The following is a 17,158-nucleotide window of genomic DNA, read 5'->3' as shown; positions in this document are numbered from 1 at the left end:
CGCACGGCGGAGAAGGAGGGGGGGGTGGAGTGACGCGACACGCACGGCGGAGGGGGTTGAGTGACGCGACACGCACGGCGGAGAGGGTGGAGTGACGCGACACGCACGGCGGAGGAGGGGGGGGTGGAGTGACGCCGCCCTTGGTTTCCGGCGGTTGGCGGCGACATGACGGCCCGCGGCACCGCCAGCCGCTTCCTCGGCAGCGTCCTCCACAACGGCCTGGGCCGCCACCTCTGCCAACTCAAGCGGATCAGCATCGTGCTCAGCGGCCGCGCCCCGGGCAGCAGGGGGGTCAGGTCAGTGGCGGGAACGCGACGGCAGGCCCTTCGGCCCGGCTCCTCCATGCTAGCCCGTGGGTGCCAGCCTCAGCACTGCACAGGGACAGGTCCTTCGGCCCGGCTCCTCCATGCTAGCCCGCCTCAGCACTGCACAGGGACAGGTCCTTCGGCCCGGCTCCTCCATGCTAGCCCGCCTCAGCACTGCACAGGGACAGGTCCTTCGGCCCGGCTCCTCCATGCTAGCCCGCCTCAGCACTGCACAGGGACAGGTCCTTCGGCCCGGATCCTCCGTACTAGCCCTGGAGTGCCCGCAGCCGCTCGTCTCCCCATTGGAGCCCTGAACAACACAGGGACAGACCCTTCGGCCCGGCTCCTCCATGCTGGCCACCGCAGCTTGTTGCCATCAGAACAACGCACAGGCTCTTCGGCCCGGATCCTCCATGCTAGCCCCGGAGTGCCCGCCTCCGCACTGCACAGGGACAGGTCCTTCAGCCCGGATCCTCCATGCTAGCCCGGGGGTGCCCGCCTCAGCTTGACCCCATCAGGACATTGTACAGGAACAGGGCCCTTCAGCCCACCGTGTCTGTGCTGACACTGGTGCCAATGTAAACTACACACCTGCTTGCTCATGAGCCATATCACTCCATTCCCTCTAACAACTGTAAATCCCCCACCGCTCCCCTCCCCCAAGGTGTCCCCCAAGGCTCAGTCCTTGGCCCCCTCCTCTTCATCCTCTACCTGTTCCCCCTTGGTCAATTAATCCGCCGTCATGGTCTCAACTTCCACTGCTTCGCCGATGATATCCAGCTCCTCATCTCCACCAAGTCAATCTCCTCCACCACACACTCTACACTGACAAACTGCATTACTGAAATAAAATCTTGGGTTCAATCAAACTTCCTCAAACTCAATTGCAACAAATCTGAAATCATTATCATTGGTCCAAAAATGCTCACCAAATCCACCCAAAACTTCATCCTCAACATTGATGGTCTCCCAGTATCCACCTCACCTCACATCCGGAATCTTGGAATCATCCTTGATCAAACCCTCTCCTTCGACAAACACATCAAACACATCACAAAGACAGCCTTCTTCCACCTCAAAAACATTGCCCGTCTCCGTCCATCCCTCTCCTCCACAGCTGCAGAAACCCTCATCCACGCCTTCATCACCTCCCGTCTGGACTACTGCAACAGCCTCCTCTATGGCGCACCCTCAAAAATCATCAATAAACTTCAATACATTCAAAACTCCGCTGCCCGTCTACTCACACACACCTCGATCCGTGACCACATCACCCCCGTCCTTTATAAACTCCACTGGCTCCCCATCCCCCAGAGAATCCAGTACAAAATCCTCCTCATAACCTACAAAGCCCTCCATAACCTGGCCCCATCCTACCTGACCGACCTCCTCCACAGGCACACTCCCACCTGCACCCTCCGCTCTGCCGCTGCCAATCTCCTATCCCCCCACATCCGGACTAAACTCAGATCCTGGGGGGACAGGGCTTTCTCCATCGCTGCTCCCACCCTATGGAACTCACTACCCCAAACCGTTAGAGACTCCCCCACACTCACCACATTCAAAACATCGCTGAAGTCTCACCTGTTCAGTACTGCCTTCAACCACTGAAGGTCACCTCACCTTCTGTCTCCTTTCTCTGTTCATTTATTTATTTACTTATTTATCTATTTATTCATTTCCCCTATGTTCTCAAAATCTCTGTAAAGCGTCTTTGAGTATATGAAAAGCGCTATATAAATAAAATGTATTATTATTATTATTATTATCTAAAAGCCTATCAAATGCCACGAACGCATCTCCCTCCACCACCACCTCTGGCAGCGCATTCCAAGCACCCAGCACCTCTGTGTAAAAAAACCTTACCCCACACATCTCCTTTAAACCTTCCCCCTCTCACCCCTGAGGAAAAACTTTTTCAGTCAGTGAGTTGTGAATCTGTGGAATTCACTGCCTCAGAAGGCAGTGGAGGCCAATTCTCTGAATGCATTCAAGAGAGAGCTAGATAGAGCTCTTAAGGATAGCGGAGTCAGGGGGTATGGGGAGAAGGCAGGAACGGGGTACTGATAGAGAATGATCAGCCATGATCACATTGAATGGTGGTGCTGGCTCGAAGGGCCGAATGGCCTCCTCCTGCACCTATTGTCTATTGTCACCTTGTGGCTATGCCCCCTAGTGTGGGACACTTCCACCCAGGGGAAAAGGTTCCGCCCACCTGCGAATAAAGTCCTAGCCTTAAACACCACTATCTTATCTGCCTCCACCACCACCGCAGTAACAGCATTTCCCCCCCCCCCCCCTCCCCAAACAACCTCTTCCTCCACGGTGACAGTTAACCAGTTCCACAGTTTGCAAGGATGTATCTCTCTCGGGCTCACATCTGCATCTAGCCAACAGGGGAGCTATCAGGGAACCTCCTTGCCCGAGGGTTATCTGATGCCGGAACCGATTTTCTTCACTTCCAGTTTACCCCTCACTCTCCCTACTACAATCCGTCTGAAGGAGGGTTCTGACTTGAAACATCCATTTTCTCCAGTGATGCTGCCAGACTCGCTGAGTGACAACAGCATTTTGTGTCTATCTGTTTTATACATCAGCATCTGCAGATCCTTTTTATTACATTTTTTATTTTAAATAGAGTCTTAGAATCATACAGCGTGGAAACAGGCCCATCAGCCCTACTTACCCGCACCGACCAAAATGCCCCATCTACACTAGTCCCACCTGCCTGCATTTGGCCCATATCCCTCTAAACCTATCCTATCCATGTACCTGTCCATATATTTCTTAAACTTTGCGATAGTACCGGCCTCAACTGCTGCCTCCGTTCTATACTCCCACCACCCTCTGTGGAAAAAGTCACCCCTCAGATTCCTATTGCATTTTTTCCCTTTCACTCTAAACCTATGTCCTCTGGTTCTTGACTTCCCTACTCTGGGCAAGAGACTGTGCATCTACCCCGTCTATTTCATATACCCGCAGGGTCTTTTACCCAATGTGGGGGAATTGAGAACCAGAGGTCATAGGTTTAAGGTGATGGGGGAATGATTTGTTAGGAACCTGAGGGGCAATTTTTTTTAACAAAGGGTGGTAGGTATATGGAACAAGCTGCCTGAGGAGGTAGTTGAGGCATGTACTACCACAGCAGATAAGAAACATTTAGACAGGCACATGGATAGGATAGGTTTAGAGGGATTTGGGCCAAACGCAGGCAGGTGGGACTAGAGTAGATTGGTCGGCATTGGCAAGTTGTGCCGAAGGGCCTGTTTTTATGCTGTATGACTCTATGACACCTTCAGAAAATCAGTCCGAGTGCTTTCTTATAGAGAGATCAAGAATCTCCTCACGGGTGGTGAACATATGACAATCTAGAACACCGTGCAAATCTGCCATGTTGAGGGATTTGTCACCTTGTTTGTGAGGCATGGTCTGAGAAGAGCTATATTTGCAGAGTCCTCAAAGGCACTGATTTTTCACGGCAACTCTTCTGTTCCTGTCTTTGCTTGTCTTTCAATGCTTCTAAAGTACATCCTTGTCCTTTGGCCCCTTGCAGAGAGTACATTGAAGAAGGCGTGATCGATTTTGCAAGGCAGAATCCTGGGATTGTGGTCTACGTCACTCAAAAGAAGTGCTACGTTCCAAAGCTGGTTGGGGAATACTGTGAGTAGCTGGAGCGCTGCTCCCAATCCCAAGAACACTGCAAACGGAAAATAGTATATTCCCGGCGTTAGAAAATCCCAGGCTAAATTTATATGTTCATGTCATATGAGCAGAATTCGGCAATTTAGCCCATCGAGTCTACTCCACCATTCAATCATGGCTGATCTTTCTTTCCCTCTCAACCCCATTCCTGCCTTCCCTCCATAATCCTTGACACCCTTGGTAATCGAGAATCTGTCAATCTCTGACTTAAAAATACCCAATGACTCTGCTTCCACAGCTGTCTGTGGCAATAAATTCCACAGATTCACCACCCTCTGACTAAAGAAATTCCTCCTCATCTTTCTAAAGCTGCAACCTTTTATTCTAATGCGATGGCCTCTGGTTCTAGACTCTCCCACTAGTCCTCTCCACATCCACTCTATCCAGGCCTTGATCAGTCCTGTCCATAACACAAGTGGATGTCGGTTCAAGCAATCTGCCATCTTGCATCTTGGCCCTTTGCTACTTCATGCCCTCTTCTCTGCCTCTTATCAAATGTAGTGCTTCTCAGCTATCTAACAGCACAGAGAGATAGGTCATTCATGTGCCAGCTTTTTTAAAAACAATGCCAATCAGTCCTAAAAAAAGACACAAAATCTTTGAGTAACTCAGCAGGTCAAGCAGGAGAACATGGATAATTGGCGTTTCAGGTCAGGACCCTTCTTCAGACTGATTTTAGGAGTGGGGCAATAAAGCTGGAAGGAAGGTGGGGGAAGGGACAAAGCCAGGCAAATGATGGGTGAATACAGGTGAGGGGATTTGATTGGCAGATGGGTGGACAAAGGCCAGCGATAAAAGAAGTCAAAAAGGTGTAAGATAAAGAGAGCAGAGGAGTGAAATGTAAAGTTTGGGGGGGAAATAAGTGGAAGGGGATAGTGGTGGGATAAAAGAAGAGGGATAGTTATGTGGAAGTGGACTGGGGAAAAAAGGGGGGGGGGTGTGGGATAGTGGGAGAAATGGGTGCACAGCGGGAAGAGGGAAGGCATAGGAAGGGGGAGGATCAAGAAAAGCCAGCTTATTCTTTCTCCCTCATCACCCTAATTCACTTTCTCAATTCAGCCTTGTGTAATTTTCACTGTGCAGCCAACCTCGCATTGTGGCCGTTTATGTAATGGAAATGCACCTTGCAGAATTCACAAATCAGAAAATCGTGATATGGATAGTTTTTCTGGGACTGCAGTCCCTCTGCAGCTCTGGGGCTTGCTAATGGTTCTCTTATTTCTCGCAGTGGTCTTGCAGTGCAGCTTTTGACCACAAGATGGTGCCTAAACCCAGTATAGGTGCTCCTCGACTTACGATGGGGTTACATTACGATAAACCCATCGTAAATCGAAAATATCGTACGTCGAAAATGCATTTAATGCACCTAACCTACCAAACATCTGGCCCACCGGATCCGGGCTGACCAGCGATCCCCACACACTATCCTATACCCACGAGGGACGATTTTTACATTTACCAAGCCAATTAACCTACATACCTGTACGTCTTTGGAGTGTGGGAGGAAACCGAAAATCTCGGTGAAAACCCACGCAAGTCACGGGGAGAACATAAAAACTCCGTACAGATAGCACCTATAGTCGGGATCTAACCCAGGTCTCTGGCACTGCATTCGCTGTAAGGCAACAACTCTAACGACTGCGCCACCGTGCGCCCACTTAAACTGCTCAGAACACTTACATTAGCCCGGGAAAAGATCAACATTCGAAGTATGGTTTCTACTGAATGTGTATCGCTTTTGCACCATCGTACAAGTCGAAATATCGTAAGTCGAAGCATCGCAAGTCGAGGAGCATCTGTATTAAATCTCAATGACATGGTAAATGACTTTGAAATGGGCTGGGCAGGGCCCACTATTACCACACGCCCACCCTAGCTGTGATCCGAAACCAGTGTTGGTCTTTTTCTACACTGTTCTATCTTTCTGTCTGTGAACCACCGACTAACCTGCTCATAATTATTGTCCTGACCTGGCCGCACTTCAAACGTACTGCAGTCCTTGCTTTAGGGCACACAGAAAAGGATGTGCAAAATTGCCATGTAAATCTTTTTCAATGACACAGGAAACATGCCAGATCGAGCTGTGGAAAGACTTTAATTAAAATTGCATTTTTAAAGTATTTTCTCAATGTTTAAAATATAAAATTCTTAAAGGATTGGACAGGCTAGTTGCAGGAAAAATGTTCCTGATGTAGGGGGAATCCAGAACTAGGGGTCACCATTCAAGAATAAAGGGTAGGCCATTTAGGACTGAGATGAGGAGAAAAAAATTCACCCAGAGTTGTGAATCTGTGGAAATCTCTGCCACAGAAGGCAGTGGCGGCCAATTCACTGGATGTTTTCAAGAGGGAGTTAGATTTAGCTCTTGGGGCTAAAGGAATCAAGGGATATGGGGAAAAGCAGGAACAGGGTCCAGATTTTAGATGATCAGCCAGGATTATATTGAATGGCGATGTTGGCTGGAAGTGCCGAATGGCCTACTCCTGCACCTATTTTTCTATGACAAGGCATGATATCCAGTTTTTGGCAGTGACAGTCCTTCAAAAGAACATCGCTGACTGTAAAGGCGCTTTGAACATTGAGAAAATACTTTAAAAATGCAATTTTAATTTCTTCTAACTCACAAAGTAGTTTTCCCCTGAAAAACATCTATGGCATCTGTGACGTTTAGTTTATAATTAATGTCACATGTATTGGACTTTAATACAAAGAAATGTGATGTGTTGCATTTTGGGAAGTTTAACAAGGGCAGGACCTACACAGTGAATGGTAGAGTTCTGGAGAGTGTTGTAGAGCAGAGAGATCTAGGAGTGCTGGTTCATAGTTCCTTGAAAGTGGCATCACAGGTAAAATCGGTGATTAAATTTTTTTTCGGCACATTGGCCTTCACCGGTCAGAATATTGAGTATAGAATTTGGGAGGTCATGTTATAGTTATATGAGACATTGGTGAGGCCACGTTTAGAGCATTGTGTTTAGATTTTGTCACCATGTTAGAGAAAAAATATTGTCAAGCTGGAAAGGGTGCAGTGAGTATTTACAAGGATGTTGCCAGGACTCAAGGGCCAGAGCTGTAGGATGAGGTTGAGCAGGTTAGGACTTTATTCATTGGAGCGCAGGAGGATAGAGGTGTGCACAATTATGAGAGGAATAGATCAGGTAAATCTACAGTCTTTTGCCAAGAGTGGGGGAATCGAGAACCAGATGGCATAGGCTTAAGGTGAGGAGGGAAACATTTAATAGGAACACAAGAGGTAACTTTTTTACACAAAGGGTAGTGGGCGTATGGAACAAACTGCTGGAGTAGGTAGTTGGGGCAGGTTCTATAATGGCATTTAATAAACAATTGAACAGGTACATGGACAGGGCTGGTTTAGAGGGTTATGGGTCAAGCGCAGGCAGGTGGAACTAGTGTGGATGGGGCATGTTGGTTGGCATGGGCAAGTTGGGCCGAAGGGCTTGTGTCCATGCTGTATGACTATGCACTGATGTACAGTGAAAAGCCTTTTGTTGCGATCTATTCAGTCAGCAAAAAGACTACATGATTACAATCAAGACGTTCACAGTGCACATAGGCAGGATAAACAGTATAACCTGTAGATAGGAGGTCAACACCGATCTCTCATTGGGAGAGGTTCAGTTAGCTGGTAACAATTGGGAAGAAACTGTTCCAGAAACTGGAAGGATACTGCTGTTGGACTGCACTTGCTCCTTCCTGATCTTTGCACAGGGACAGTTTGAGGGTTCTACATTGGGAGTCAAAAGTCTATTGTCATGCACAACGCTCAAGTCAGGAGACCAAAGGAATACCCTGTCTTTACCGAGAGGGACTTTCTGGTGAACTCAGAACTTTAACCATTCCACATTTGCATTTGCGGTATTGAATTATTTTGTTGTTGCTGTAGAGTTATAATAGCTGCCTTGTGTTTATTGTGAAAGGTGATGCTTGGACATGCAAATCTTATTCTCTGAAATCCAAAAAGGTCCCCAACAATTTCTTTCTTTCATGGGAATGTGGGTGTCTCTGGAAGGAACCAATTCTTCAAGCCCTGCACAAGTGTAGACTTGTTCAGACATTTTAGTGGGCAACCATACCTTTGTGAGTTGTGTGCAGGTTAGATCAGGTAGATTTTTTATCTTAAACAACAATCTAGCCACCATTTTTTGGTGCTATCTCTCCTATTATAGGTTGCCCTAGTTGCTGAATTGAGGCAGAAAGGGAAAACGTTTAAAAATAATTTATAGATTTTTTAAGTTCCTAAGGGTAATAAGTGTGCCAAAGGATGCGGGGAGAAGGCAGGAGAATGAGGTTAAGAGGGATTATAGACCATTCATAATCGAAAGGTGGAGCAGATGCGATGGGCCGAATGGCTTAACTCTGCTTCTGTGTCTTATGGATCCTTACTGATTTACTTTTGGATCCTTTGTCAAAGTTATTTATATAAATTGAAAGAAGGTGGAGCCCCCGCACTGATCCCTTGATACACCACTTATTTCACCTTGCCAGTCTCTGTTACCCGTTTGCCAGCCAAACCTCCATGCTGATATACATCAGGAGTTTTTTATTTTACGCAGTAAATCCTGTTGCACCTTAACAAATACCTCCTGAACATTCTGCTTTCGCTTCAGCCACATCACATGTTACTTCTTAAATTGGTAAAGTATGATTTCCCTTTCACAAAACCATGATCCAGCATCTGCACTTCCTTCTGTCACCATGGTGATTTTGGTCAGAATACCGCAATTTTTTTTCTAAGAGCTCTGCTGCAACATTTTTAGTAATAACTTCTGAAATTTTCCATTTCATAAATGTTAAACTGCTGCCTCTCTCTCTGCCTCTTTCTTCTGCCTCTCCCCCTGCCTGTCTCTCTCTCTCTCTCTGAATTGGGGAGTCGCATTTGTATTTTCCAATCTATGGTACCTTCCCTGAATACAGTGAATTTTAGAAAATTAAAACCAATGTATCAACATTGTAGAAACAAGGAACTGCAGTTGCTGGTTTACAAAGAAAGGCACAAAGTGCTGGAGTAACTCAGCAGGTCAGGCAGTATATGGATTGGTGACGTTTTTATACCTATCCCTTGACCATGACCCCACTGACGAACACCTAGTCATCATCTCCCAAACTGTGTCTGATCCCATTGCCACAGCCTCCAACCTTATCGTCCGCCAGCCCTGCACTGCCCTGTTCTATCTCCTCGCCAAAATCCACAAACAGGACTACCCTGGCAGAACAATTGTTTCTGCCTGCTCCTGCCCCACGGAAATCATCTCCACATACCTTGTTTCCATTTTAACCCCCTTGTCCAATCTCTCCCACCTACATCCAAGACACCTCACACACTCTTCAACAAAAGAGCCCGAAGAGGGGTCCCATCTCAAAACATCGTCTATCCATGTTCTCCAGGGATGCTGCCGGACCCACTGACAGCCGTCGAACATTTTCTGCATGTAGATCCGTGCGATTATTGCCATACGTTAAGACTATCCTCGATTATGGATACCCAATAGCCCACTGCCTCCATATGCAATAGTCACCAGATTTTGGCGCCATTGTACATAGTCCAAGCTGCAACTGGCCATAAAGGCCCGTTGCAGCCATCATTTCATTCAGATTGCCAGCGAGCCGACCTTTTTCTCCTCTCCAGGCATTCAGCCTTCGTGCCATGGATGGGTACGTCCCGCAGCCAACCTTGAAAGCACGGAAGGTTAGACTCCCTCCAGTTCTCCTACCAGCCCTTTATCCAACGTTCTCCTACTGGCCCCTCGAGGTGTGTGACCAGTGCCAGCTCGGGTCAGGAACAGTGGGTGTCCACAGTGTGGGATAGATTTTTACTTTAGTTCAGAGATACAGCACGAAAAAACGTCCTTCAACCCACCGAGTCGGCGCCGACCAGCAATCCCCATGCACACAAGCGCTACCCCACACACAATGGGCAATTTACTATTTTTACCAAAGCCAATTAACCTACAGACCTGTACGTCTTTGGAGTGTGGGAGGAAACCGGAGCACCCGGAGAAAACCACATGGTCTTGGGAAGAACATACAAACTCTGTACAGACAGCACCCAGTGTCAGGATTGAACCCGGGTCTCTGGCGCTGAAAGGGAGCAACTCTACCGCTGTGCCACCGTGCCGCCCATGTGTGACAGTGCCAGCTTGGGTCAGGAATACTAGTGGGGTCCACAGTGCGAACTATGAGCAGCCAGAGTCTGAAGTGCTTGCGTACCACAGCAAGGTTTGATGACCTGAAGATCCATAGGCTGAAACATTACTTGGAGCTGCTTATGTCCATAGAGGGGTTGACCACTGAATGCTAACGCATCCTTCATGCCATGGTCAGTGGCATTGGTGTTAGCCCCGTGTCCAGTTGCCTACAGTGTGTCCATGCCCCTGTTGTGATTAACGAGTACAGTATTCTGTAGCTACAGCGTGTTTCCTCTTTATAGAGGCTGATGCCTTTGTCATCTGATACCAACACAGAAACTTGTCAGAATTTGCTTTCCACATGCCAGGCAAATCATAAATATCAGTTAGTAAAGGTGTGTAGAGACATGCTGAGTGGGACGGGTCTTGGAGCTGCTCTGGTAAACCTTCCACAAAGCCAGACAGGTCGTTCACGGGATTGGTTTCAGCTGGCTCGGCTGCAAGTTTCTTTACCAGTGCCAAGCAGAGAGCTGTCAGTTTTGAAGTGCAAAACAGTCGAATCGGGCTGCTGCTTCTTCATCCGCTCCCTATCTGGTGAGCTGTCGGCTGCTTAGAGAGCTTTCAGCTTTGCACAAATCAACCGTTTCTTGAAAGAGTTGCAAGAACTGCAATATGCACAAAAATTGAAGAAAGGTGTAGAGCGGAAATGAGAAAGAGCATGAAGGAGAGAAAGAATGGCCAAGGATTTTATAAATTTGACTTCTTCCTCATAGGCTGCTGTTTCCGTGAACTTTTCTAACTCTCCCATCTTCCCTCTCATTTTATCCTTCCTTAAATCATTTTCTTTCATTACGCCTCCTGATTTTAACACTTTCTCTAGAATGAATTAGACTTTCGAGCTACAGTGCGAAAACAGGCCATTTGGCTCACCGAGTTGGTGCCGACCAGAGATCACCCCGTACACTTGCACTATTCCTACACACCGGAGACAATTTACAATTTTTTTTTTACCAAAGCCAATTTATGAACCTATAAAACTGCGTCTTTGGAATATGGGAGGAAACCAGAGCACCCAGAGAAGACCCACATGGTCACAGGGAGAATGTACAACTCCATACAGACAGCATCAATAGTCAGGATCGAACCCAGATCGCAGACACTGTAAGGCAGCAACTCTACTGCTGCGCCACTGTGTTGTCACCTCTTTGTGCTTGCTATACATGTGCATCAAATTGCGATTGGACAGGAATTTTGTCTTACTGAGATGTTTAAAGTTCATCGTTCTTCAGGCGCAGATCTGGGGCTCTCGGTCAATTTTCCTTGATTCCACAAGGGGGCAGCAAGTCACCAAACAGGGATATAAGAACACTTAGCTATTTTCTAAACATCTCAATTAAATAACAGAGGCACAAGGAACTGCAGATTCTGATTTAGAAAAAAAGGACACAAACTGTTGGAGTAACTCAGCAGGGCAGGCCGCATCTCTGGAGAACACGGATAGGTGATGTTTCGGGTCTGAACCAGAAACATCACCTATCCATGTCCTCCACAGATGCTGCTTGACCAGTTGAGTTACTCCAACACTTTGTCTTTTTAAAAATAAAATAATATTTCAGCTCCAATCTGTGCAGTTTGTTCCAGTGAAGAACTATGATTTAAGGAAGGATCAAATAAGAGGGAATATGGAAGACTTGGAGGAGTTAAGGATGAACAGCAACCTACGATGAGGATTTAAAAAAAACATTGGAGTCCGAGGAAGAGAGGGAAATCGAGCTGAGATGGCATTGGTATGGGTGCTGGGGTGAAAGATCAGCCACAACCCTACTTACTGCAAAGCAGGCCCGAGGGGCAGAATGCTGCCCCTGTTTATTGCGTTTTGCTGAGAGATTGGACAGAGGTTGCAGCAGGTTAGAGATAGCAAGGTGTCAGGCCACTGAGAGATTTAAAATGGAGGCCTCTGAAGAACACCTGACTGGCAGTCTAGTGAGCACCAGCATCAGTCACGGCTGAACGTGGAGTTGTATTTGTTGACAGATGTATACTGGAACGTCACCCATTCCTTCTCTCCCGAGATGCTGCCTGACCTGCTGAGTTACTCCAGCATTTTGTGAATAGATGTAAACTGGCCTTGGGCACATTTCGTGTGGTCAGGCCTGAAGAGTAGCATTGTGACCCTTAGCTCGCACCTGTTCCCCTTGTCAAAAATTAACAAAGTTGAAATAACTCAGCGGGTCAGGCAGCATCTCTGGAGAATGTGGGTAGGTGACATTTCGGGTCAAGGCCCTTCCTCAGACTGATTTTAGAGAGGGAGAAGAAAGCGGGAAAGGGAAGAGCTCTACGAGATGGCTTCTAAGAGCAGCTTGTGATCGGGCCCATTAAGAAAGAGCCAAACGTAGACACAAAATGCTGGGGTAATTCAGCGGGTCAGGGAGCATCCATGGAGAGCATGGATAGATGACGTTTCAGGTCGAGATCCTATTCAAAGAGGCAATTCTCGATTTGATGCTGTGCAATGAACCAGATTTGATTAGGGAGCTCAAGGTGAAGGAGCCCCTGTGGCAATGATTACTCCACAACCCACCCCTCTTCCCTCCCCCCCCCCCCCCCACAATGTTTGAAGAATGATCTTGATCTGAAACGCCACCCATCTATGTTCTCCATTGTTGCCTGACACACTGAATAATGTCAGCATTTTGTATATTTTTGTGCATCAACCAGCATCTGCAGCTCTTTGTTCCAACAAAGTTGAACCGTTGGAGATGGTGGAGATAAAACTTGACATACAAAGCACTTGGTCACATGATGGATAGACTCACCATGGAACTGCAATGTTGTTCTGAGAGTGGAGAGGTGGCAGGGCGGAATTAAAGAACCATTTGACGTTAAGCACACATCTTGATCAGCCGACAAGAAATCACAACCAAAGCGGCAGCTCAATCTTTATTGCAAGGCAGGCTATTGCTATCTAATTTTCAGGCAGGATTTCTTTCTAGACAATTATCTGCGGCACGGTGGTGCAGTGGTAGAGTTGCTGCCCTACATCATCAGAGATCCGAGTTCGATCTTGACTACGGGTGCTGTCTGTACAGAGTTCTCCCTGTGACCACATGGGTTTTCTCCTGGTGCTCCGGTTTCCTTCCACACTCCAACGACGTACAGGTTTGTCAGTTAATTTATCTCTGTAAATTGTACATTTTCCCTGATGTGTAGGATAGTACTAGTGTACGGGGCGATCGCTGGTCAGTACGGACTCAGTGGGCAAAAGGGACTGGTTCCACGCTGTATCTCTAAAGTCTAATAATCTTTATTGAAACTTTACACAGCTCGTTAACATTAATCAACAGTAAATGTCCAGCAGTTTGACTCCATTCTCATTTCTATTACATTTGGGGAACTCTCTTGAGGTGTTTTTCCAAGAGAGCTTTTATTGACAACAGTGAGCTGGAGGTGGGGCTGAATATTTTAATAGATAAAATCTGTGCTAGATAATTTAAACAAAATAATCAAAACCAAGGCGTTACCTAAAATCATAAAATAAAAGAGCAACATAAGGAGGCATTGTAATGCTGCTGTTTCGGGACTAAAATGCTTGTAGCAGCTGGGTGAGAAAAGGTTAAGTAAGCATCGGAATATTCTTTGCAGGTTTGATGACACATTTGTCGTGATATGGTTACAAAGACACAGGCTCATTGACCTCTCCATTCTCATCAGTCAAAGAAGCTCCTGAGCTGCAGCGACTCAAACACCGATGCTTCGGTGAGCAGTGTCAGAGCCAGCTGCTAATTTTGGACACAGGCACTTATTTTCAGAAGCGACCCAATAATTGGCAGCCCTGGATGAAGTACTTCATCCCCATCAAAACCTTCCAGGGGAATAAAAGAGGCAGTCATTTTAAAGAAAAATATGTACATGCACAAACACACACACACACAAAACACACACAGAAACACCGCTCGCGCAAACACACATAAACATACCCACAACATACATATACAAACACACATACTTTAGAGGAACAGCATGGAAACATGTCCTTTGGCCCACTGAGTCCGTGCCAACCAGCGATCACCCCCATAGACTATCCTACACACTAGGGACAAGTTACAATTCTTATTGAAGCCAATTAACCTACAAATCTTACCACTTTGGAGTGTTGGAAGAAACCTGAGCTCCCGGAAAAAACCCACGCAGTTACAGGGAGAACGTGCAAACTCCGTCCTGACTGCACCAGTAGTCAGGATCAAACCCAGGTCTCCGGCGCTGTGAGGCAGCAACTCTACCAGCTACACCTCAGTGTGTCCCAGCCAACACTTTTGAAGTGCTATGCCGCGAGAGGTTTATGCACAGTAGATTCCCAGAAGCAACTTGATGGCGACCACAGGAACTGTTTTGTGGTGTTACTTGAGGATGAATTGTTGCCTGAGATAACCCAGCTGGAAATGAAGGGGAGCAGGGAATCTAACGTTAATGTTCTGGTGTCTCCATACACTTGCCTTGTCACCTCTGTATTGATCACACTGCTGTCTGGCAGCGTTATCAGGCCTGTAGTGATTGACAACTGACCTGGTACTGTGCATATCTCAATACTCACAGTTTACAACCCAGCGGTATCAATATTGTCTGAAAAAGGATCTCTACCCTAAACATCACCCATTCCTTCTCTCCAGAGATGCTGCCTATCCTACTTACTCCAGCTTTTTGTGTCTATCTTCGGTATCAATATTGAATTCTCTAACTTCAATAACTCTTGCATCCCCTCTTTCTCCTCCCTCCCCCACCCTGGTTTTCGTATTAGTTTCACTGCTGTCCTGTTCCGTTTCATTGTCCGTATTACTCGTTATCACCTGCCCCACAGCCAACCATGGTCCATGGATAACCTTTCCTTGATCATCATTGCTTTTCGCTATTTTCATTTATTTGTTCTATTCGCCTTCTCTATCGTTTCCCTCTCCCCGACTCAATCTGAAGAAGGGTCTCAGCACAAAATGTAACCTATTTCTTTTCTCCAAAGATAGTGCCTGACCCACTGAGCTACTCCAGCATTTTGTGTCTATGATGTAAATCAGCATCTGCCGTTCCTTCCTATACTCCATATACATCTGGGTTTGGTAGGACCAAGTCTATAATGTCTGAGAAATCAAACAAAATTCCATAAACCTGCTTATATATTGCATTCTAATTACTTTGCCATAGAGTCATGGAATGTTAGAACTATACAGCACAGAAACAGGCCCTTCAGTCCAACATGTCCATTGGGCTAGTCTCATGGATATTGGGCTAGTCTCATTAGCTTGCATTTGACATGGGAATGGGTATAATTGTCCTTTATTCCCAGTCTGAAGAAAGGTTGCGACCTATCCAAGTTCTCCAGAGATACTGCCTGACCCGCTGAGTTATTCTGGCTCTTTGTGTCTTTTTCTGTAAAACTAAGCAGGTCAGGCAGCATCAATGGACAATTAATGTTTCATATCAATGGAAAAGTAAGAGATTTAACAGTTTGCAAGAATTAGCATGGGTAAAAGAGGTTGTGGGAAAGGGAAGACATAATGGGAATAGATGGAGAAAGATGAGGCCAAGAGTTGGCTATTTTCTTGCAGATTGTACAACAAGTTGGATGGGCCAAATGGTCATTTTGTTATGTAAAGGAGAGTAGAGAGCAGTGATTAACTGTGCTAAATTATATTACTGTGGACTTTTCAGAAATCTGACTCGCCTCATTTAAATGTATTGATAATTCAGCAGTGCCCTCTGTTTATTTTAAACGTATAATCATGTAAATATTTAGTTTCCTGTCCCCATCTTGTTGCAGTGAATGGAGCAGTGAGAGAAGAGTCTTTAAACGCCAAGACCCCACAGGAGATTGCTCAGCTCATCCAGAAAATGGCCGCCGAGTCAGGTCTGGACAAAATCCGCATCCGCAAGCCCTTTCACACCGACAGCCCGAGCATTCAGGGTCAATGGAATCCCTTCGTCAACAAGCCCAGTGCCCTGAATGTGCAAGAGTTCAAGAAAGACTGACAGGTCATCGGAAACAGAGTTGACATATTCTGTTTTTTTCCTGTTTAAATGAAGCAAAACATCCGTCCCTCCCCAATGTATTGAGCAGCAGGAGATTGTAAATGACAAGAAAACCTCCAGCCACTCCTCCATGCACTCGGGGGCAATGTACATACTAAACTGTACAATGTTGGGATGTGTGGAGTGTGGAGGAAACCCACACAGTCATGGGGAGATATGTGAGCGTTGCACCAACAGCATTGGAGGTCTGCATCAAACCATGGTTGCTGGGGCCGAAAGGCAGCAGCTCCACTGGCTGCACCACTGTACCGTTTTACAGGAATAATTGTGTAATCATTCAGTATTTGTTCAGAATAGTTGATCTAAACTTGCTTATTTGCATTTCAGACTCTTCACCTCCAACTCATTGGCGCGATGTTGATGCAATGTTGTCAATAAATACTTTTTTTTCTCAAAAGCCAGCTTTTCAGTCTGTCTTTCATGCTCGTGTGCACTTTACAATCAATGAAGTCATTGTGTAGGAAGGAACTGCAGATGCTGGTTTATATCAAAGGTTGACACAAAGTGCTGGAGTCACTCAGCAGGTCAGGTGGCATCTCTGGAAAAAAAGAATAGGTGACAATAGGAGACCCTTCAATCGAGCCGCTGATTTACTCCAGCATTTTGTGTCTATCTTCAGTGTAAACTAGCTTCTGCAGCTCCTTCCTACACTCCATCTACTGGTGTTGCCACTTTCAGGAAGTAATGGGCTTGAAGGTGGACGCTTCTGCTTTGGGGCCACGGTGTTGATGAAGATAGGGCATGAAGATGACCTATTTTCATCAACACCATGGCCCCATAGCAGAAGTGTCCACGTCACGGGGCTGGAAACTGGAAGTGTCCTGAGCTAATTCTGCTACCACCATCCTCTATTGTACAAGTGATGGCTCCCACTGATTGTCCCCGGAAGCATGCGCCCTTTTCACGAAGGACGATGACAGTGACGTA

General features: G+C 46.6%; 1 protein-coding gene across 1 annotated transcript; it reads left to right on the top strand.

The window, feature by feature from the left end:
• The first annotated feature begins 97 nt into the window (after nucleotides 1-97).
• mrpl43 (mitochondrial ribosomal protein L43) lies at nucleotides 98-16,614 on the top strand. Its single transcript, XM_078412809.1, has 3 exons — nucleotides 98-296; nucleotides 3,859-3,965; nucleotides 15,963-16,614. Exons 1-3 carry the CDS (start codon nucleotides 166-168, stop codon nucleotides 16,169-16,171), a joined length of 447 nt encoding a protein of 148 aa, XP_078268935.1. The 5' UTR covers nucleotides 98-165; the 3' UTR covers nucleotides 16,172-16,614.
• The last annotated feature ends 544 nt before the right edge of the window (nucleotides 16,615-17,158 follow it).

This window comes from Rhinoraja longicauda, chromosome 16, assembly GCF_053455715.1.
Source record: "Rhinoraja longicauda isolate Sanriku21f chromosome 16, sRhiLon1.1, whole genome shotgun sequence".
NCBI lineage: Eukaryota > Metazoa > Chordata > Chondrichthyes > Rajiformes > Arhynchobatidae > Rhinoraja > Rhinoraja longicauda.
The sequence above is the reverse complement of the archived record's forward strand: the minus strand, read 5'-3'. Positions and strand labels throughout refer to the sequence as shown.